Source organism: Eschrichtius robustus, chromosome 8 (assembly GCF_028021215.1).
Source record: "Eschrichtius robustus isolate mEscRob2 chromosome 8, mEscRob2.pri, whole genome shotgun sequence".
In the NCBI taxonomy this organism is placed as follows: Eukaryota; Metazoa; Chordata; class Mammalia; order Artiodactyla; family Eschrichtiidae; genus Eschrichtius; species Eschrichtius robustus.
Window position 1 is genome coordinate 50,252,109 of NC_090831.1, and position 24,698 is coordinate 50,276,806.

The window sequence follows — 24,698 nt, forward strand, 5'->3', positions numbered from 1 at the left end:
AACAATTTTATTTGTAAAGTATTTTATTATAATTTACCACCTGTAGATTGCCAAGATTGCTTTTATTAACTCTAAAGTATTAACATAAATTTTGTCCTTCATGTATATTCATGTATTCATATATGTGTACACATATATGTATGAATATGTAAATATATGTTTGTACTTTTGGCAGACTAATGAAAATCCCAGAAAAGTCAACAAGTTTAATTAGTAAGTCATTATTCATACAAATTAAATTTTGCAGTGGTCATAATATGTCGAATAATGGCAAATCAAAAAGGTTTTGCAAATTTTAATTCATAATTTTTAATTAAACATTATCATCTATCAGAAAGATATGCCTGAGAATTTTGATTTAACTAATAATCTCATTCTTACAATAATTAAACAATTTGACTCTGGAAAAAAAACAAAACAAAAAAACCTGTACAAAGTATGAAAAGAAAGCCTCTGAAATGTCTACCATTTATTTAACGGCCATTTACTAAGCCCTCCTTATGAAGGTAAAGTTAAAGGCACTGATTTAATCTTTGGATTCACATGATCACCGTCACATTCAGACTTGCATGTGTCTTTGATTTCTACTAAAACTGAAGCACACAATGTCCTGGAAAAGCTCATTACATTGAGTGATGGAACGTTTGTCATTTGTTTAAAACCCCAGACCTAATTTATTTCCTTGTGATTTCCATAGGTTTTTCTGAAGTCTTCATTTTACCACACATTCCAAAAGGAAGATTTTATGATAATCTGGTATTTCATGAGAAAAGTGAAATTTGACTAGTTTCGTAGGGCAAATAAACAGTTATGCATCAATTTTAAGAAGAAGCATTATAACATTTAGCTATATTACATGAATTTAAGGAAGGGAAAAGTATCTATGAGTGAATGTTTCTTGAGGATAATTTGTATGTGACTGCTGAGATTTACAGAGTTCTCACATTTGCTTCCCCCGCAAGGATTCTAAATCAGATTGGTTCAGAGGAAAAGCCAGCCTACCCCATTTTTCTAATATTATCACTTCTCCAGATGGTCCTGAAAACATCTATTCAACTCCTGTTCCTAGAAAGTAAAGCGGTACCGTATTAGATATGTATGTATATCCACTACAAAGGCTGCCTTCTTGTTCTTACTTCTTTTTCTTTCTCATTTAACGTATCAAATCTCTTTTATCTCCTACCAGGCAAAATGACAAGTAGAAAGTAAGCACAGTGATTGCCTGAAACTTCGTCTTGGCAACCTGAGCAATGAGAGGGTTAATGGTGGATCTTTGAAAACAAGTGACCATGGGAAATTAGGGTTGGCAGGGATTTAACTCTTCATGAATCATGCTGGAATATTTTTAAGGGCAAAGCAGTGGATGTTTTAACTGTGTTTGACATCTAATTAAGGAGGAAAAAGAAGTAGCTAAAAAAAAAATCTCTATCACAGCTTAAAAACAAAGTACTGACAATTGGCTACCAGGCAGTTGCTTTGGCAAAACAAGTGTACATGTAGAGACAAAAAGGTAATGACAGACCAATAAAATGACAGAAGAAAAATTGCTTGGGCCATCCCTATTATTCTTTTTGCTGTTGTTCATTTCACAGTTTGTTTTACCAAATTGCCAAGCTCTAGGTATATCAATAGAATTGTTATGTAGCTGTAGGGCAGTTTTTGGTTTAAAGGAAAGCAGAATAATTCTAATGGATACCATTGCTAAAAAGAGCTCATAAAGACAGTTTCAAATATATACATCTTGTCAATATATACAACTCACTTCATTAGACAAGTTTAAAGCATTTGTATATAACAAAGGGCTATTCTAATTAAATGCTATCTTTTAATATGTAGAAAGAACTGGTGCCTCTTCTATTAATGGAGAGTAATCCATTACCACGGAAATAAAATTCTTGCAAAATAAATAAGTATAATTCTCAATTCCTATTGATTTTGCAATTTATTTAGCACTTAGTCAAGTATCTCCAAATATAGTAGATTTTTAAAATGCATGTCATGTTTCAAACTTACTCCAAAATTATAGCATATAGCTATTCACATCTTCAGGAAGTAAACTCGTATGTAAAACTTACTCATGAGGAATATAAACTTGAAGAAAGTGGACGATTAACCTAAGAATCATTGGATGAAATACTCTCAAAGAGTAAAAATAGAAAACAAAAACTGATGAAAACACAGATACCATAATATCATATACTAGGAAAATAATTTAAAGACAGTTACTATATAAAGACATAACTGGGATTTAATTAAATATTTAATGGATGCCATATGATTATTTTTAAAAACCTTATATAATGAGTACAGTTGCAATTCTGCTTGCTAATGTTTAAAATTCATTCTCATTTTAATAACCAAAAAATTATACCAAAAATAAATATATTTTCCAATTCAATGTATTTTATCTAAGTATTAAATACAAACAAACACATTTAGTAGGTGTTTAATTTTCTAATCCAAAGTGTGAAAAATTACATCTGTCTTTCCTATTTTGTGGTTCTCATTCACACTAGAGTACTCAGAAAGAGATGTTCCCCATCATGTGAAAATTAAAGAATATCTTTTCTGGCATAAGAGCAATGTATAGTAGACAGACATCTCTACAGATAGATGCAATAATTTTCTTTCACATCATAGGCTAAAAACGAAATATAATTGAAGCTTCTTATTGCCCCACCCCCAACTGTAGAAATTTGAGAACCACAAGACAGCAACACCCTAGGGAGTAAAACTACTTGAGTTAAAACAGTTTACTCTTCAACTCCATTTTAATAATACCTCAGTTATATAAATATTCTCTTCCATTAAAAGTTATATATATATCATGTTGGAATCCATATTAGCATGATATTATACATCTATCTATAAAATCTATCTAAACAAATATAGAACAAATATTTTCTTTAAAATCCTCATTAAAAAACAAGCATACACACTAAGATGTAACCAGACCGATCATGTGATAAGGCTTTTTTTTCTTCTTAAATTTATACTTTTTTTGAAAAGAAGTTCACACAGCTAGCTTTACAACTAGAAAGTAGTATCTCTTCAGTTCTCACTGAAGTACATATAGAGTCAAATAACATTACATTTCAAAGGCTTTAGCTTTGCACCAATTAGCCAAATACACAGTCTTTTGTACAATCATAACACACTGTGGAAAAACTAGTCTGTTCTCTCCAGTTTATATTCTCTTGGCAAACCATGATCTACTGCTTATGTTAAGCATCTGATTGTCAGATTTGAACAAACTGAATATTCATGATGACAATTAACCATTTACTGTCTAAAACTAAGAAAATACAATTTATCATAATAATTATTATAGGTGAGGCACTCACATCTACAAAGAGACCATTGTTGCAATAGTGGTTTTTAAAAATATTTTAACAGGAGTAGAGTTGGAAAAATTATCAGGATATATGATCACATATATAGATCAGCATTTACCAGGCATTCAGCTTTTCTCTGCAAATGTGATTAAATGCTCTTTGTTTGCATTTAAATTGTCATATATCCAACAGAAGCCATGCTTTTATAAAAAAGTGTTTCAGTCATCTCCAAGAGACACACACGATCACAAAGGTTTCCCAGGTTAAACTAAAGGTTTTACGGATTAGGTTGGGAGGGAGTTCAAGGAATGAAAAGGCAGGGGGGGCATTAGAAAGCTAGCCAAATAAAAGGAAAAGAAAAACTTACCTTTGTAGGATAATTTCAGCCTTGGCACATTGTTCTTCCCATTTTGATAGTTCGCTCTTGCTGTAAGTAATACTCCCCAGAAAAGACAGACAATCCTAGCGAACCAGCCCATGCTGCAGACGCTGTGGGTCCTATGCTGCTTCAGTCTCGGGTCCTGTATTGTGCGGCCACAGAAGTTCAAACAATCTGGAAACTGGAGGTAACAGGTGATTTAGGTCAGTTTCATTCATAAATGCAGACAATCAAGACCTCCAGGCAATACTAACACCTCTTCTTCTGTAACAGTGACTGAAGCCCAGAAACTTCAAACCCTCCAAAAAAAAAAAAAAAAAAAAAAAAAAATCAAGCCAGGCACCGGATAATGAGGCACAACTGTTGTGTGGAAAGAAAAAAAAAATCAACAAGGGCTGCAGCAGTGGTGCTTAAGAAGCAGTTCCTTTTATCTAGACTCTTCTGATAGCTGGCGGACTCTAATCCTGCTCCCTGCTTCATTCGGCTCCGGGGAAGCAGAATGAAAGGGGAACAGAGAGAGAGAGAGAGAGAACGAGAGAGAGAGAGAGAGAGAGCGAGAGAGAGAGAGAGAGCGAGAGAGCGAGAGAGAGAGAGAGAGAGAGAGAGAGAGAGAGAGTGAGAGGAACCGTGAGCAGCGCGGACTTTTCCTGTACACATGTAGGGAGAGATGACACAAGATCCCACAGACAGGTTTTCCCAACACTCACTAGACTGGCTGACAATGGGAGAACAGGCGAGCTCAACCCACTCCCCTTCCCTCCTGTCACACAACACATGCAAAAAACATCTCGTAGAGATTAGAGCCGGGAGCAGAACACTCCAGCGTGCCTGTGAAAGGCATGTAGCTATAAATTTACTTCCCAAGGCAAGCGTTGTTTTATAGCCATTTTTAGGTGTAATTTTGATGAAAAAAATCTGAATTCTGCTACCTACATAATTTACAACTCATGCTCATTATATAATTCTGCTTGAACTTGTGCGTTGTATGTTATACGTACGTTTATGCCTATATACGTATATGGATATGCATATATATGTCTGTCCTTTTCATCAATATAACTTTAACCACTGGAGGTTTTAAAGCCTTGTTAGCAATCATTCCCTCCTCCCAACAAACCCCCTTGGATCAACCACCCGGTTCCCCCGCCCCACTGCAATTTCAGGGAAGAAATTCCTAGTAAAGCCCATTTCAACAATCAGCTCAAGACAAATATAGGTCCACTGAGAATTATAAATTACAACAGGGGATTCTCAAAAGGATACTCAGAATTTAAAAACATGTATGGTTTTCCAGCTCCTGGAATGCTCTGGCTAACATTTTTAATGCATCACATCTCATTAATTAAAGCCACTTCCCTAGTTTTGGTTTAAAGGGCAGAGGAAGATGACAAAGTTCACAAAAGTCCCTGCTGGGTGTCAAGGACCAACATAAAGAGAATATCTCTGTGTCTTCATGAGCTGGTGAAGGGTTACTAAATTTTCTGTGGACATATATGCATGTATTCAGGCAGTCATACAAACACCATTAATTCTTTTCTAAACAGGCATGTTGTCTGAGGTGTTTAAATTTCCTTTCGTATTTTCTTTCAATTTTTCTCAAAGCTGATATCCTTATGGCTTTTTTTTTTTTTTTTTTTTTTTGAGGAAGGGCGTATGAAGATCAACAGGACAGAACTTTCCCTTCTTTATTCCCCAACTCTCTCTACTCTGCACCCTCCCTCCACCCCACATACAAAACACGTTAGAAATATGGAGGAGAGAGCTCTATTTCAGTCATATGGAAATTTCTTGGCTGAAAGGAGAGGGTGAGTCTTACAATTAAAAACATAAACACTTATTGGAAGTGGTTTAGTATTCTTATAAAAAATGACCTAAGCATTGTCACTACAGCTTTCATTACTTAATGTCTATAGACCAATAGAGAAAGAGCAACTCCCTCTCTCCCTCTCTCCCTCCCTCTGTGTGTGTGTGTGTGTGTGTGTGTGTGTGTGTGTGTGTGTGTTTGCGTGAGTGTAGGTGGACGAGGAGGAAGAGAATGAAGAGGGTTTAAAGGGGGGAGAATGGAGGAGGGGAGGAGGAATTCTCTTTCTACTTCACTAGATTGATTCATCAAACAGACCCTATTGTATTTGTCAGTTTCCGCCAGCCTATTGATCAGTCAGTATTGTTACGAAAATAAAATCCAAAAATAATGTTGATTTTACTGATTCCCACACTTGTTATCCTGAGCACTTTTCACGCTCTAGGCAATGGATTAAGGCTGCAAATGACAAGAGGCTTGTCTGTCTTCCATGGATTACTCTCTATAGACATTCATTCTGCAGAGGAATTCATGTCACTTTGGGATTATTTAGAAGATTGGACTAATGAATTATCCTATTGAAATACCACATATGATTAAATACTTTAAATACTTGTACCATTTTCATTAATACATATTGTAAATATTTCTTTTTCTCCAGCTCTTGTTACGTAGACTAGGAGAGCAAGTTTATATTTGTCAAAACTAAACAGGATAAGCAAATTTAGAAATGTATCCATTTCACTTGTGTAATGTCTAATCCTGAAACATTTTGATGTTGTCCAGGAAAAATAAAAGGTTGTAGGCAAAATTCAGATAAAAGAGGGTCAGAATTGACTCCATGGAGAAGAAAGACATTCAATCTGGAGTTTGAACCACAAAATCATGACAGAATTACTTTATTTTGTAAAATAAATAACAATGTTGAAGCCTGGAATTTGGTAGCACTGACACCCCATGTTTATATACACACAAATTTTTTTAAAACTTTAATATACTTATTTACATTTGACATTTTTCTTACCCTCTAAAATTTTTATGATCGTTGGGTCTTTTCAAACAATTGAAAGTTTAGTGAATTCACATCTATATTTACTTATCTGTAGATTTTTTTAATTAAAAAATGTGAGAATAGGAAATTCTTTATGTAAGCATAACCGTTCTAGACTGATTAAATTATAAAATTGTAGAAAAGTGTGCCGACAGATAGAATTTTTTTAATTGTGGAAGGAAAGAGAGAGAGAGAGGGAGAGGGAGAGGGAGAGAGGGAGGGAGGGAGGGAGGGGGGAAGAGAGGAAGGAAGAAAGGGGGAAGGAAGGAAGGAACTACTTCCTGAAAAACACTTACCAAAGTATTTGTAATATTATATTTCTACTGCTTTCTCAATTGACTTTGGTCAGGGTTAAATAAAGTTATTTTCAATGTTTTTCTTATACATCCAAACATGTGAGGGATAACCAAGGTTAAACCTATTTCGGAATTGAGGTAGATGCAAAGTTGAGGTGGACCTGGGTGGATGTCATCAGAATCTATTAAAATGTGCATGTGTGAAATGTGAATTTTGATTCACCTCCCAAGAAACATCGCTCCCTACTCTGACAATCTGTGACCTCAGCCCTGACACGGTCAAGCCTGCTGTATTTGCCACATTAACCATTGATTTTGCTGCATCATTTACGTTTTTAAAAGTCATACATAGTATATTGACCTTTTAACGTTGAGTTTTTTTAAGGTACAAGTGAAAAATCTTATTTTGTTTCTCTTAAAGCAGTATCTCTATTTTCAATTATTTTCTAACCCACAATCTACATCATATGCTATAATTTACTTGCAACTGAGTTTATAATATCTTCTTAAATTTCAAGTTTTCAGAGGTGATTAAGTCCTGCTACAGAGTCAAATTTAAGCAGGTGTTTAATATGATGAGCATGCTGTTGTATATATTTCTGTCAAATAAATCAGTAGTTTTTAATCTCACCCCACTCCATATTGAGATGGATTACAGAGACTTCCAAGTATAAAACTCTTGACAGGCAGTTTTCTGGGTGGCGTGCTTGATTTTCTAGAGAAACAGCTCTTCCAACTTCACAACAGTTTGGTTAACTCTTGTTTTTCAGTAAAGACCGGTACAGTCAAAGAAGATACGTGTTAAAGCAATTCTCCATTGGAAATGTATTTTTGATCTTTTCATATGTTAGCTAAAACCAATGTGTACATTTTTTAAATGTCCACTTTCTATAATTTGTTATTTATTAATGAAACAAACTGGGATGGCAATAAACATTGCAGTTTAATAGCAGAAATTGTTCTCATTTGTGAGATGGTATTCCAAGTGCTTCCCCAGGTTAGAGACAGCCTGAAACTTTCTGTGAGTAGTAGGTAAAAACACATGCTGTATTTGTGCATAAAAGAATATAAGGAGAAACACAGTTTAGATATATTTAAGAGATTGAGCGGATTAAGTGTACTTGATGTTATGGTGCGCTTCATTAAACATACCTGCCTCTCCCTGCAATCCCACTCCACCCCCGTTTCATTGTGGTTAGATAAACACCCCCAAAGTGTGTGCCAGCCACAGAAGTAGATGACCTCTTTAAGAGAAATTATGGAGTAAAGAATTTCAAAAGGAGTTGGTTAACCAGCTCTCCTAAGAAACAACACCAAGAAGGAAACCAATACTAAAAAACAAACACAAATTTCCATACTCTTCCCAAGGTGTTATTCAATTGAGTCATGTAAAAAAATCTATATTAGTTTCCATTCGTCTGCTATCTCCCTTTTTTTCCTTCAAGAGAATGCTTCATTAGTATATGAGAAAGGCCTATGATCAACAGAATTACAGCAAATATCAAAGTAGAACATTTGCCCTTGCTCTGACATCTCATGCTGGAAATTCATTTTTAATGAGGGTTTTTCTGGTACAGGGAAGTTGAATTTTTTTTTTTTTTTTCTAAAAAAGAATTGTGTGGGTGAAAACATTTTTTAGAAGATCAGAAGACATCTTATTAATTGGGAAAACTAAATAGTTGATGTATTATTCATTCTAGCGAAAAAATGGTAGTTATTTAAGAACTATTGTCGTAGTCGCTGAGAACGGGGGGTGGGTGGTAGCAGGTTAAAAGCAATATTTAAGAAACTAAGTTACACTTTTTAAAAATCTGACCCCTGTGAATGCTTTTGGTACAAGCAATGCGTGAAAGCATGAGTTGAGAGGAAGGACTGGTAAAAGGCAGAGGGAATTCAATCTCTAGGGAAGCATTAACTCCTCTCTTTCCCTCTTACCCACCCATGAACAGAGATCTCAGTAAAATAAGCTGGCCCCTCCTGGGAAGTGAACTTGCAACAGTTTAAGAAAAAACACTTATATGTCTTCTCTTGTGACATCAGTGTTCATCATGAGATTTAAGGTAAATAGGGACTCAAGATAAAAGCCTTTTTGTTTTTCAAATGAATTAACATGATAGATGTTAAATCAATGCAGGGGTCCGGAAACTGGCCAGTCACGTTAGCTGTGGCTCTAGATTTTAAGAAAAATTTAAACAATTAAGGGGTATCAGAAATTACAGGGGACGTTCTTTAGCAGTAAGGTGAGGTGGTAGCTTCCCTTTCCTTGAGAATTTGATTCGAAGGGCTAGCAGGTGAGTTGTATTAAGTTTGTGGGGGGGGAACAGAAGAGAGTGACAAAAAAGGGATGCATAAAATTTTATGTTTAGTGTCTGCGTAGCCAAAAGTGGCTAAAATCCAGTTATAGGAACAGAATTTAACATTTCCACAGACTCTCTTTTCTTTCGACTTTTTAAATCGATCATATTTTTCAACACTTCAAAATGTTTTAAACATGGGACTTTTCCTTTTTCATCTAGTTAAGCAGCATAATCACTACAGCTTCTTTATTAGATTATCTGATAAGTGAATGCAGTTTTCCAGAATATTAATCTATTGCAATAATTAAACACTGAAAATACCAGAATACCTGTTTGGGTTTTTTGTTATTGTGGTGGTTGTTTTGTTTTGGTTTTAAGTGAGAGTGTCCCCACCTCAACTCAAATGGAACAAGAAAGTTTTCAAGTGAGACAAAAATCCCATTGTTAATACTGATCAGTACAGGCTAGGCAGTGAGGAGGAAAAAATGAGGCGTCCCTGGAATACAAATGAAATGAGCAGGTTGGCTGTTGAGTGTTTCAGGACATGAAGTTATTAGTTATTTGCTTTCAGCAAAGGTATAGCACACAGTTTCTCACTGAATAAATAAATAAGCAGCTCTGTACTAAACAAAACAAAGTGAAGAAACCAGGCAGTATTATTTAAAGGACTACTTTCCATCTGACTCAGGCAAAGCAGATGCATATAGTTTCCCTTTGTTACCACTGAAAAGAATGTTGCACCTCAGATGTAAGTTTACTAAAATCTGTATGTTCTAGGAAGCAGCCTATTTTCTCTTCTTAAAAATGTTTTTAAAGAGTTTGAAACTGATTACGACTGGGAACAGAGATGCTGAAGCCTAGAATTAAAGCTCCTTAAAAGGGTTTATTATAATGGCAAAACCAACTGTTTGGCGGATGGTGACTCAAAAACTACAGTGCATTCTGCTTTTCAAGGGCACAGATTTCTCCAAATTGCAAGAGTTAGGAAGAAAAGACTTCAATTATTTTCTTCCCTATTCTGTATTGTTTCAAGTGTTAAATATCATTTGGTCTAGTCTATGCCCTCCGTTTTTTCCTTTTGTGATGTGGGGTTGGTGTTAGAATTATATGCCAGGTTTCATTTCACTGCCTTGGCTACAGGAGCAGCTGTCACCTTATGGGAGAGATTAGGAAATGCCTTGTTTATTAGTTAACAGTTATTATTTACAAGTGATTTATGAAGAAAATTCAAGTCTCCACCATTTTTCCTCAGGGCATATTCAAAGAATAAGTCTCTTTGAAAATCAATCAAAATAAAATTCATTTTCTCATGCCTGCCGTATTGATGAGAAGAGAAAATAACATCCAATATGTCCAGCCTTGAATCTTCTTAAATTACAGATCCAAGTTGAAAATGGTTTGACTTGAGGACTTAAATGGCGATCTGATTAGTCTCCTGCTTGTTTTTTCAAAGTTGATGTATAACTTTAGTAACTTAAAGCACTTGAAAGGCCCTGAAATATCTAATAGACAGAATATTATAAAACACCCTTTGTGGCATAAAAATAATGTCCACTACAACAAATAGTATTCTCACACAGGTTTTAACTCTATTATCTCAAAGTTTAGCAATTAACTGTAATAATGTGCTGATGATACATGAGAAAAAAGCCCACTAATTAATTTTTGAACTTAAGATTTTAAACGAGTGTAATCCTCGCTGTGTAATTTTGTAGAAATAACATTTGATGTTTTTTGATACAATCAGATAGTTTGGTGGTCTTGTTTTGACATATTAAGTAATTACTGCCAATTTAATAATTATTTAATTAATAAATAATTTACTGCCAATAATTACTGTGAAACCTATTTCAATTCCATTAAGCTAAAATAAAAACACTTAGAGAAATAAGAAAACTAAATTTGAGTGACTCAAACTAAATATGGTAATCTATTTCTTGGGCTGTCAACATGAGTTTGTAGGTGTTTGCCACTGTGTGTAACCCAGCACACCTAATTTGGTTCCAGAGATGCAATTTTAGATATGTATACTCTTTCTTTACTGTTAAATCCAGTCACTTTTGAAACCATTTTACTTATATTTCTTGAATTGTTTCTTTTATATTTACCCATTTATTCAACAAGATTTTGAGAATTGCCTAGGTATCAGTCATTGTGTCTTGTAAAACAAATTACAAGTTTTTTGAGAATTAGTGATATATAGTCCTGATAACCAATGCCAATTTATCTTTTTTAAAAAAATTTCTCTACCATAAAGATAAAAAATATCTACAAAGCTTTCTGTACCCATTTTGGTCTAGAGAGAGAGATTCATTCATTCATTCATTCATTCATTTATTTATTTACTTACTTACTTATAATACATCTCTCCTGCTCTTTTCTTTTCATCAAATCCTGTACCTGTTTTCATTCTGTCTAGTAATATTTTCTCTATTGCTGTGGAAGACCCTACCTGATGACAGATTGTCTATGGATTTTGCTGGATTACTCCTGATTATAGGCTATTGTATTCCCCTAAAGTTAATATGCCTATATCAGGATTTTGCATTAGGGACTCAGGATATAAGATTGCTTTCTAAAAAAAAAAGGCTTGCATACTTTTTTCACAATGTTTTGTGAGTCTTCTAGAAGCTCTCTCCCCTATGATTCTGTGGTGCTAGGTGCATATATCTAGTTTAGCTCTTATTACTTTATATTATAATAAATTTCCTCAACAGACTCTAATCTCAAAGAGAACAGAAACTTTTTCTCATTATTTTATTTTCAGTGCTCAGCATAACCTCTGGCACAGAGTAAAGTTTAACCTCTTAATTAATGGATTAATTAATTAATTAAAGAGTCAGGGGAAATATATGTTAGATAGGCCTAGAAATCTCACAATTTGAATAAATAGTTTGGTAGAAATAGTTTCTTTGCAGGTACAATTATACTAGTTTTCCATGCTCTTACACTAAACATGGATTGGACTGTAGACAGTAACATTGATAGAGTTCTAATTTGTTCATTTAAAATGCTGCTAAAGTAACCACATTATAGTCCATAAAATAAAATACATTTGGTCTTTTCTTCAAAGCATGGAAAATTATTTTTGTTATTATTATTTTTTATTCAATTATAGATTTCTTTTCAGGTTAAAGACCTCTCTTCAGATTTCCTATAGCCTGCAAATTATTACAGTATGTTGCTAATACGGACATTAATCAAAATGAACATTCTACAGTATTACCAAATATATAGTGTTTTCAAATGGCAATAAGTTCTCATTTTTTTATCTTAAAAATTGAGTGGTGTTTATAAAACTCCCGGAAAGAAAGCCACCACAATTGTGAAAATGCATATATTATATGAGACAGGACACCTGGGTTTAAACCACAAGACCACAGTTTGTAGGAATATAATTGAAATTTTAGTTTCTTTGGCTACAAATGAGTTTGGGCATCTCCCAGCTTCCCAATGGCTGTTAAGACCAAACCAGTTATCATATTTGACACTGCCCGGTACAAGGACATTCAGAGAGCCAGTGTTCCTAGGCAGAGTTTCCACCTTCACAGAGCATGGAGCCGGACTCCGCAGTCAGAGTTTGACCAAACCTCTGGACATCAGAATTGAATATAGGGGCCAGGGTGTCATGTAAATATTGTTGGTAAAAAACAGTGATTCTAAAATGCCCTTTTGCAGAAAGAAAAGACAACCCTTTGAGAATCATTGCAAATGTTAGACGAAAAAGAGGAAAGGAGAACATAGGCTGCTATTACTTCTGTGTGTTGAAAGGTTGTCCTTTAAGTATCACATGTTCGATTTTAAATGCACCAAATTTACATATCAAGTGCAGGAGGTTTGATCACAAAGAATAAGATAGCTAAATGGAAATATGAAGAGTAGAGAAGGCAGCAGCAAGTGGAGAAGCCCTGTCTTAGACTAACAAGCATGAAGTTGCCTTTGCTAATCAGCCCTGCAAACCTAGGCAGCTGCAAATTGAAGGAGAGCAGCATTTCACATCTTAACAAACTGCCGGTTACTCACTTGGCCAGATGTGGGTTTGAGATCCTCCGCCTTTCACAGATTACACAGTATAGAAAGAGTTGTATCTTTCATGGTAACTCAAGCCTTAAGTTAGTAGAGGACCCATTATTAGCACTAAATCCTCAACCTGCAAGTGGTTTTTTAAATAACCTAAGTTGCAAGCTTCATGAATCAGTATTTACGTTTCAGAGCAAATTATTTTCCCAGATAAGTGTCATACTTAACTTTAGGAAGCAGAGAAGTTTAGGTCAACAGGTGAAACACCTGTACAACTATTATGGGAATATTTCCTACTACTATTTATATTTTAAGTCATTATGTCTCATAGGTCAACAGCACTATTTAGTATTTTAACTGTTCGAATCATTTTTCATGCTGTTTTCAGAACACTAGGGAATCTTGATTGGCTGGTAAATAAGTTAATTTTCCATTCTAGTGGAATGTTTTACTATAATAGTTTCAAGAGAAACATTTTCCCTTTACCTTTATTATTACTGTTAAAATACACCGGCAGAAACAGGACAATGATTAACATTATACCACTACCTTTGAACAGTTTCTTAAACCCACAAATGGATACCCACAAAATATCATTTAGAGTCACAAAATAAATTGTTATGGATATACTAACCTACAAAATAAGTCCATTTTCATATTTATTTTTCGTTATAATTGCCAGACTTCAAAACATTACGAAGTATGAAAATACAATTGTCACAATCTGAATAGAATTACAATTTCTATTTTTGCATAATTATCAGTCCATGGCAAAACTTTCTAGATTCACTGGACATAAGTTGTGGGATATGCTAAGCAGATTTTAAAGAAAGACTCATGTTTTATAAACCGATATGGAATTTAAAAAATCTGTCCAGTGTATTCCCTCACAAAATGCTGTTTCAAATGTATTTAGCAGCCTTTTCAAATGTGAATTCAACAACTGTAGAAAGCCACTTAGACTCCCACTAAATTGAGTCTATCAGAAAGTGGTTCAAATGTCACTAATTGTTTTACAGGAATAATCATATTGTAGCTTTAAACAAACTTAAGCTTTAGTCTACTTTAAGACTGGAGTGCCCGGATGAAAATAAAGACCCTTTTGCTGAAAAGGAGACGACCGAGTTACATTTAACAAGATGCAGCATGTGGCACTTGAGAGATCTAACACTGGCGGACTGCACGCCACCCCAGCAGCTACATCACGTTTCCTTTGCCTCAAACGATTTCAGAATAATTTCATAAAAATGACATGATTGACACTCTAGCTTTCTTCCCATTCTGATATATTTAAATGTTAATATCTCTGCAATGCATTGATACTTTAAAAGTATTAGAAAAGAAAGAGAAATAAGCCAGCAATTTTACTTGGGTGAATTTTATTGTACAAATTAAGACGACCTTTTATTTACTCTAAAGGTTTTCCCTAATTGCTCTTACTTTTCTATTTTTCTGTGCGTGTTTTCATTAAATGGGCTTTGGGATACTTTCCACAGTCCTTTCCGTCAACTATAAAAATGAGTGACTGGGTACAGTAACAAATAGGGGTAAGATACCTTTTTCTATATACATTATGTAAACATAACATTATAGTAAGTGTCCCCTTCCCTAGTTCATTCTATCTCTAATTTGGTTATTCCCCTCTTTAAATTCAATTCTCTACCAAGTCTTCCAAAATAAATTATTTTAACTCTAGTCATCCCAACACTCATTATGCATTATGCACTAAATCTCTATACATATGTATTGTGTTTGGGGCATGTTTTTATGTATTCATTCTGTCAGTGAAGTGCACAAATCATGAATATATTTGTCTTCAATAGCACTTTAATTACAGGACAACTTCAATGGTGATGGGCCTATGGCCTATTTCCTGTGAAGTTCCTAGTGCAGTTCTTTTCCCACAATGGGTCCTCCATAAATGTAAGTGAATGACTTCCTGACTATTGTCAAGGATCCCGGGAGATGCAGGATGGTGTTGGCAGCAAGAGACAAAGCTGGCTGTCAAAACTGTTATATTCAGATGAACAGCAAAAAGTTGAAAGAGATCTGAAAATTTTCGGAAGCACTCTGCCCATTTTGTCAAAAACTGTTTCAAAGAATTTTATGAATTCTCATGAAGATTGGTTTGAAAAACAAATCCCAGAATTCAAGAAACTGGTCAATGACTAATTTGCTTTATTAAGAAAGAAAAAAGACTAAAAAATATGGTAGTTTAAAAATGATATTTACCTGGGGAGATTACTATGTTCTAGTGTGGGATATGCTGAAAAGTATCTTGTAGTAGGGTGATGAAATATCCTTAAATAATAGAATTTCATTAGGTATAAGTTTGACACAAATGGCTTTCATCTTGCCCAGTTCTCTGACCCATAAGCTAAATATCAGGTATTATAACATTTAAGAGGTAAGGCTTCTTCCTGTGTAAGTAGGTGTGGGAAAAATGTGTCGCCCTTTTCCTGGGAGGTCAGTGGGGCGCTGGTGGGTGAGGCAGGTTTCCATTCAATTGTTCTGCACTAAAGAAGTGCTGCTATGAGAGAATAAGGCTGGGTACGCATGTAAGGAGGGCCTTAAAACAGTGAGACCGCGAGGAGTTTGAGGTTAAGTGAACACCTTTTCTACCAAGATTTTAAAGCACTGTAGTCTTATGTATCTTATATATGCATGCATGTATATAGGTAAACCTGTGTTTATACATGTTTATGTATATATACATTTACACACACATATATACACACACTGAATGTAATTCAACAGAAATTTATTGAATTTCTGTGCCAGGCATTCTGTGCTAAAACTGTAAAAATTCAAAGACAAATGAACGCATTCCTTACCATGAAGGATTTGCAATTGGATTGGAGAGGCAACATAAGACTAGCCTTTTAGAAATATACACCTACAACCTCCTAGATGCCATTCAATTGTAAACTTTAAAACACAGACAAAAGATAATTACTCTCATTTTTTAGAAGTACTTAGCTAGGCTGAGGTAGTTTTCAATAATGTGTAATAAAATATTTTTCTTCTTTCTCGAATGATACAAACTCATGTGTGATTTCTGGCATGTTAAGTACAAGCGGAACAGTTGGCTTTGACCCATATCCTTATTCTGAAGAATTACTACTCTCAGATTTCAGTCCCGGAAAAAGTGATAAAGGCTATTCTCAGAAATCAGACTCAAGATATAGAAAACTGCAGCTTTCTGATTAGCGTATTTTAAATGGGTCTAAAGGTAAATACCATCACCCGAGTCTCATTAAATCAATGGATACTATGTATATTAAATGCTCTAAAAGTAATGTTCAACTTCTAAGTAGTATGTTTTATACAACTAATTGGCTAGTGGCCTACACACCTTGACTCAATTTTAAATATCAAAGAATTTTCTTTGTGACTAATATTTGCATTTTAAAATTATTTTTCTTCTGAGTATTTTATCTCGTGTTTACTGGAGATGAAATGCACTTTTCAGACCTCTATTTTGTTACTTATACCTGGAAAGAATCTAGAATGAAACAGGAAAGCAGAGATGAACATTCTGTAACACCTCATTGAGTCTATTAATTGTAGAGATGAGCCTTGTACATTCCTCCGTGGTCCAAGTAGGAATGACAACAAGAACACTCCATTGTTTAAGTATTCCACATAGTTGGGTGTGTGTGCGTGTGTGTGTGTGTGTGTTGCAGAGGAGCTGTGTGTAGGCTCATGTCTGACCCAAGTACATGGATTTAAATAGCAAGTTTTAAATAGCAAGTAAGGAGGCAGTAGAGCGTGATGAGAGAAATCCAACCTGAGTCCTAGTTCCGGCTTGGGCACTAACAAGTGATGTTATTAGATAATGAATCTCTTGGGGCCTCAATATCCTCCTCTAAAAATGAGTTAACTGGACGAGATATACTCCGCCTCTGGGTCCTTCTAGTGCTGAAAATCCTATATCCTAAAGTATATTTCCAAGCCATAGTGTGAAATTTATCACTTAAATGTTTAGCAATATTTAATTATTTTAGTTAGAAATAAAAATGTAATAATTCATTTTGCTCCATATAAAACTGTAATTTCAGTTGGGGAATAGAAAAAAATTGTTATATGATACTGTGTCATTAAAATATTTGAAAATATCTATGATGGTCCCAATGTCAAATGATTACTTTATTAAATAGAACTCAGTTATAATATACCTCCTATACTAGTTTCTGAAGTAGGTATTTAGGATAAAATCAGTTATATCATTCTGATGTTAAATGTAATTGGCATGATGCAGAAGAATTTGGCTGAAGTTAAGGTTTTTGGAGAATGTTTACTGTTCCTATCATTTGAGGAAGAAAAGTTAAATTTCGTCTTCAGAGAGGGTTAATAGAGACTATAATGCACATGTTCAATTTATATTCGTCTCATTTGGTTACATTATGATATGCATTTAATAGAAGGGAAAACACTACTAATGATGATAATTTTAACCTCGTTTATGTCAATGGCTATTTATCAATCATTTTCAGATACTGAACTAGTAGCTATGGGGAAGAAAGGAAATGAATTAAATGTGATTCCTGCCCTTGAGAAGGTCCCAATCTAGTGAGGGAAAGTTACAGCAAAAGAAGATACGAACACAAAATGCTAATTGCTCAGATAGAGCAGATGACAGGCACTTAGCCCAGCTGGGATATTATAGAGGCTTCCTGTGGGAGATGGTGCCTGAGCCGGGTCTTCAATGATAGGTAAGAGCAGGTGAAGAAAGATGAGGAGGTCGTGCCAGGGCTTCAAGCAAAACACGAAGCCACAAAATAGGAAAGCATGTGTGAGTGCAGGAAATGGGAGCAATTTTGCCATTAAAAGGGTGTAAATAGCAAAGAGAAGAGGGAGGAAAAATCGGCAGGGGCCAAACGAAAAACGTGTCTATATAGTCACGCTTGTAATTCTAATATAGGTGATGAAAAGACACAGAGGACATCCAAGAGGATAAAGCCATTGATAAAAGATTTGCTTTTAAGGTAAATAAGCCTCGTTGCAGTGGGAAGGATGTAATGACTAGCAACAAACCTGAAGTTACGACGGCCAAGTGTGTTTCTCTTGTAACAGCCTAGATCAGAGGTGACAAGGCACCTAATCATGGCAGTAGATCATGAAAAGGCGAGAGAAATCGCAAAAGGGAGATACAAATAGGCATGCTTTGATGCTTTCCTGATGAAAGATTTGATAAGCAGAAGGATGGCGAAGTGGAATTTTCCATTTCCTGTGCTTTTATTACAATATTGTAAATGTTGTATTGTAAATAATGCAATTATTTACAATGACTCCCATGCGTATGGCATGGATGAATAGCACTATTAACTGAAACCAGCAAGAGAAGATGATGAGCAGATATGTTTGAGGAAAAAGAACAGTGTTCAATTGTGCACTTATTGGTTTTGAGAAGATTACTAAGTATATATTTTACGTACACATAAGCAGTTTGGTAAATTAGTTGAAAGCTCAAATATCAGAGACAAAGATTAGGGTTTATCTAGAAATTAGGGTCAATATAGAGAGAAAAACTGGGCTGAGGAGAGAACCATGGATGGCAGTAAGGAACAGGCAAAAGAGGAGAACCCCAAACAGGGGAATGTGACAACTAAGCATGGAAGGACAGGAAAAACAACATCACGAATACCCAGGTAGAAACTCTTTAAGGAAGTCAGCCAAATGTGGGAGAGGGATGTGGAAGCTGGCCTACGCAAGTTCTATTTGAATAGGTAGTTCCAAAATCATTCTTACTCCTTACAAGAACTGATTCAGACGTGGGAACAGAAGCCAGATGGCACTGGGTTTTGTGAAGACCAACTACAAGAGAAATAGGTAATAATGAGTTGATTTTGGCTAATCAGCTTTCTCCCTTTCTCAAATACGAAATGACATATAAAAATTCTTTACCTTCCTAGAATCCTGAATTCACAATGAGATTTTAAACATCTACTCTGCAAATGGAAACTATTTAGAACACATAACAGTCTTCATTTATCATCACCACATTGGGGAATTTGATTCCCTTTTCTTTCAAATAATTTGGTTTAATTTATTTCTTTATTTTTCCCCAAGTGTTATTACAGGCTTCTCATAGAAGTTGATTCACTGATCACAGTGTAATATTATGCCCTTAGCTTTTATTGTAGGATGATATAACAAATGATCTCAGGAGGAATACTCTTCCAACATCTGCAAAACCACTATTCATTATATTAGTCAACATCTCAAACAACAATACACATGATAAATTCCTCCCAGAATTTAATGCCAGGAAGTCTTTCTCTGATGAAGAACTGATATATTCCTTTTATCAGTATGTGGGAACTTATTTCTTTTCAAACTTGGTTGATGGGAAGTTTAAAATGAAATTTGACACTCACATGTAGAAACTAGAAACCAGCTATTTCTAGTTTCCCGGTTAGTTCCTGGAGAGCACCTTTTCTATCCTTTTTGAGTTTTCTTGTTCTGTACTGTTTTAACCATACGTGTATGTCCATGTATATGTCTGTTTACTGAAGTCCTCTTCAAATGTTATTAAAATAAGAAGTTCAATGAACAACAACAATAAAAATCATAGTAATAAAGTATTTGGTCAGCATTTTATTTCATTTTCTCTTCATTCCTTTTGAAGGTTTCTTTTCCCTCCCACACAAACCCATGTTAGATGAAAAGCATATTTTTGGTCTTATTTTAATTAAAGATAAACTTCTCGATGAGTATTTAAAATCAATCATTTCCTTTTTTTCATATACTTAATTTCAAGAAAAGCAATACAAAAGAATTTAATTCTGGCTTGAAGAACATTATTAATTTACTACACTTCTCTTATTTTTAATTGTATAATCCTTAGCCTAGTACAAATATCTGTGGTGATTTTTCTTACAGGACATTTAACTACACTTAGAACCACTTGAGACTGTAACCTAATTCTAACCAATTTTATGACATTCTCTTCTAATAGAATACTTTTGGCGTGCTGCCCTTATGCCTCATTTTCCCTCAACAGAATTTCCTAAGAACAGTGTGAAGAGTGGCAGGTACAAATAAAGGGATATAAATAATGAAACAAGGAATACCAGTTATGGAATGTTTACAGTTTGAGTGTAGGCATGAGAATTGTAGAAGGGCATTTGATATGAGAACTAGCAAAACCTGCTTTTTTTTTTTTTTTTTTTTACAAGAAATCCCCAAATATACTTTATAAGATAAATCCCTTCCCATCCTCATGACCCATCTCAAATGCCACTTTTTCTTTGAACACTTCCATAAAACTCTAGACAGTCACTCTATCAGTGCCCTTTTTTGGATTCCTGACGCACTCTGTTCTTAACGATTATAACGGAATCTCAAAATACATTGTAATGATTTCTTTAAAGTTCAGCTTCCTTCCTCTCTTCACAGAGAGGAATTATACCTTATTTGCCTTATAACCTAAGCAGTGAGCGCTAGGATCTCAAAAAAGGCTGGTTTTGAAAGCTAAAATGCATGAATGAAGGAAGGAAGGAACGAGGCAGACATATGGGTTGAAAACCGAAGAATAATGAGGCACTGCTCTGGAATTTAAATATTTCACTTTCTGGATAGTCAAGATGATTGTAGAATTGATGACAACATTTCTACTGATGGCATGGAGTAGCAAGAATAAGAGTCCTAGTAAGAATTTGAGAAGTGGGGAAAATAAACCTGTCTCTTACGAAGTCAACATTAAATCAACACAGTGCCCTGGAGTTGTGACGCAAAACTACCATTCAGATATCACCTAACTCCCAGAACAAAAAAAGCTTGAATTGAACCTGCCTGACACTATGAGTATAGTGAGCATAGGAAGGTGTACATCACAAGGAGGTAGGACGGCCATGAAGGCACCAAGAGAAAAGACCCCAAGCCAACTCGTGGCAGTGCACAGCACTTACATTTCCCCTGGATTTTCATTTTTTGAAAAGGGGAGATTGTCCCAACACCATCATGAAAAGAGATGCATCCAGCTATGCCCTCAACATGATGTTCTTCAACAACAAACTTCTTTCCCTTTTTCTGGCTCCAAGCAGTATGCTTACAAGGAGAGAATGTGACTGTCATGAAAATATAAGCATTATGGGTTTTGTGACATTTAAGTTTCTTATTGTACCTTGATAATAAATATTCTGATTGATTACACAGTAATAACATGGATTGCTTCTTGATTGTCCACAATAAGCCAGATGTGCTTGTCACCATCGGACATATAATATCTTTTAATTATATGGATTTTGATTGTCTTCTCCCTTTTAGAAAATATTCTCCATGTCTAGTCTGTTTTATTCTATATCCCCAGCACCTAGAATAATACCTGGTACATGGTAAGTGTTACTAATTAGTTATTGAATGAATGAATTCATAACACCTCCAGAAGTATAGCTATGAAAAACTAACGGACTCAGTTTTTTCATTCACTCTGAAAGAAATATACTTTTTCTATGCCATATAGAAAACATGCAGTATTTTATAATAGGGCTGATAAGACTGTGGTGTCAGTTTTTTAAAATATATTATACTACTTTAAACCTACAGATGAACTATTAAACACTAATATTCATTGAGCAAATACTTACTGATGATGATCCTTTTTGTCCTTTATTTAAAAGTGACTCTGGGCGGCTTCCCTGGTGACGCAGTGGTTGACAATCTGCCTACCAATGCAGGGGACACGGGTTCGAGCCCTGGTCTGGGAAGATCCCACATGCCGCGGAGCAACTGGGCCCGTGAGCCACAACTACTGAGCCTGCGCGTCTGGAGCCTGTGCTCCGCAACAAGAGAGGCCGCGATAGTGAGAGGCTCGCGCACCGCGATGAAGAGTGGCCCCCGCTTGCCGCAACTAGAGAAAGCCCTCGCACAGAAACGAAGACCCAACACAGCCATAAATTAATTAATTAATTAATTTAAAAAAAAAAGTGACTCTGGTAGTAAAAGATAATCTAACCTTCAGGTTTTCTTATAGACATAAGAGCAGTTGGAAAAATAGCTCGTTGTATTAAGGATTTAAGAATCTATGGTAAATATATTTTTAAACTATTTTTTCAAACTCTGACACCTTCTCAGGTTTAAATTATACTGACATTTTTTTGTCAGATGAAAACAGCACAACAGAAGACTAAACTCAAATTATGCCACTGAGAATAAAAAAGAAATTGTGTAATAGCCATTGCCTCTGAGTCATGTTAGGCAGAATGACAAATGGACGATAATACACGTAATGACAGGGCAGTCTTTGGCTTTGCACAGAGGTCCATAAATATTTTGCACATGCTTGGAATACATGGACGTCCAGTTGACAGACTCTCCAAGAAAATTCTAAAGTTAGATACCAGATCTAAATTGGTATCAGGAATTTAATAAAAAGGGATGTCCTCGGAGGTTTTTAGGTCATCACGCAAAGTGGTCTTCACTGTGTTTTATTTGGCATTGCCATGTTTGGAAAAACAGAGTACAAAGAACTGAACATTAAGGCAGTGATTCTCTTTCCCCCCATATTGCAATCAGTTTGAATAGCAGCGGATATGCGATTCGTGTTAATTGTGCCAAAACAGCAGCAGCATGAATGCTAAATTATTCACCATGTTCACAAACTGTCAAATGGGGCAAATAGCCAACTATTCAAAATAATTGCAAAAAGATTAGCACAGCTGTAATGTGTTTTCAGTGTGTATTCCGTATCCTCCTGAAACCAATATTCAATGTAGTGAAACGAATTTGTCTCTTTGATAGACTCAGAGGAGAATTTAGATTTCATTCATAAATACTTCAAGTAAAAATTAATTTGTACTATAATTTTCTCCTCTCTAATAATTTTAAAATACCAAAATACATCCAGATAAGGAGAAATTAGCAATAAAAAGTGAACCGTCAAATATATGTTGATGATGTGTTGAGATGTGCTTTGTCTCCTATCATTAAAAGGGAACAAAGTTATCATTTCTAAATTGCAGGACTATTTTTATGGTAATGAACACACTTGTAAAAAATTCAAGTATGTAAGAAATTTAGCTTCCATTCTAAATTTTATGTTATAATAATATTGCTTGCTAGTTCTACCATGTGCTACAGTGTTTAAATGCAATACTTTTTAAAAAGATGAGGCAGGGGAGATGCCAAGGAGGGAAACAGAGAAGGGAAGGAGAGAGGGAATAAGGAAGAAATTAAACAAGGCAAGGTTTAAAAATCTCTCTTTTTAAATACCTTCCCCTGGGAGCTTAGATCCGCCCTTTATCTTTTTTAAGCAGTCATTCTTCTTGCCAGTAAGAATAGATTTATGAATAAATTCACACCTAATTTTATGATTTTGAACGGAGCTTCTAATTTCCATACTTGCTAATAGTCAGTTACTACTATTTAATATAAATAACTTCAATATATTTCCCATTCGTATGGGCTATGCAAATAGCCTAAAATTAAAAATACTAAAATATTTAAAAAAAGTTTTTATACCGAACTTTTGAAATTTGCTGAAGATTTTATAGTCCTATACTGGTTAATAATAAAGGAATATTTGAATGATGGTGAATATTTATTTAATGATGATGGAAAATGAAGAAAGAGGGATTTTTATACAGTAAATTTTCGTGAAAGAGTGATCTCAAAAAGGAATTTAAATTTAATCTTAGAGAAATGTTAATAATGAAAAATATTTTCTATAAACTAATATGATAAGATTATGCTTTTATCTCTAAAATAGAAACATGACATTTACAGGCAAATTTACCTTAATCCCAAATCTGAGATTTAAATATATAAAATATTTATATATTTTTATTAAAGTTGCTGTCTCCATGTATGCATATTATTATTATTGATGTTCCTGTCGTGCTACAGTAATAATTGTACATTTCAGAGGAGCAATATATCAGATTTCTGCTTTATCTCAGCATGTTAATAAATTGAGATAAACGTAGTTCATTAAATAAGCTCAGATAGTTGCACATATATTTATGAAGTTGCAAAATATAACAAAGATTATTTTTCCTGCATCAGGTTAGGAAAAAACATTTTTCTCACACAATGTTAATTTATTGCATTTATTTTCATATAAAAATGTCCAGGTGTCATTTAATGTATAATATCATTTTTACTTGAGAAAAATTTTTCTGAAATGTATTTTTATGACAGAGATATAGATAAACTGTGTATTTCAGAATACCATCAGGAAAAAATATTTTCAGAAAGTAAACTGAAATATGGTTTTTAACTATTAGCTGCCTCTTCCTTCAGGAGGATTACAGTTGACCTTAGACTTAGTCATATGGTTTGTTTTGACAATGAAAAATGAACAATACTGTTGCGACCTCTGAACAGCAGCTTTCGGAACCATCCTATGGTCCTACCATGTCTCTTTCTCTCTACCATGTCTCAGAGGAGGTTGCTACTTCAACTTGTAACCCAAGTTGAAGACTTGGATCAGAGACAGAGGCAGCTCACATAAAGGTATAAAGTGAGCAAGAAATAAATCTTTTGAGATTTGGGGTTGTGTATTACAGAAGCATTTT

At 34.7% G+C, this 24,698-nt stretch overlaps 1 protein-coding gene across 2 annotated transcripts in view; it reads right to left on the bottom strand.

Annotated features, from left to right (window-relative positions):
* Nucleotides 1–24,698, bottom strand: part of SEMA3A (semaphorin 3A) — a 490,617-nt gene that overhangs the window by 225,623 nt on the left and 240,296 nt on the right. For both annotated transcript variants that reach the window (XM_068550463.1, XM_068550464.1), the window contains one exon: nucleotides 3,703–3,895. In XM_068550463.1, coding sequence (XP_068406564.1) covers nucleotides 3,703–3,814 — 112 coding nt within the window. In that variant the 5' untranslated portion in view covers nucleotides 3,815–3,895. The remainder of the gene's footprint in view (nucleotides 1–3,702; nucleotides 3,896–24,698) is intronic.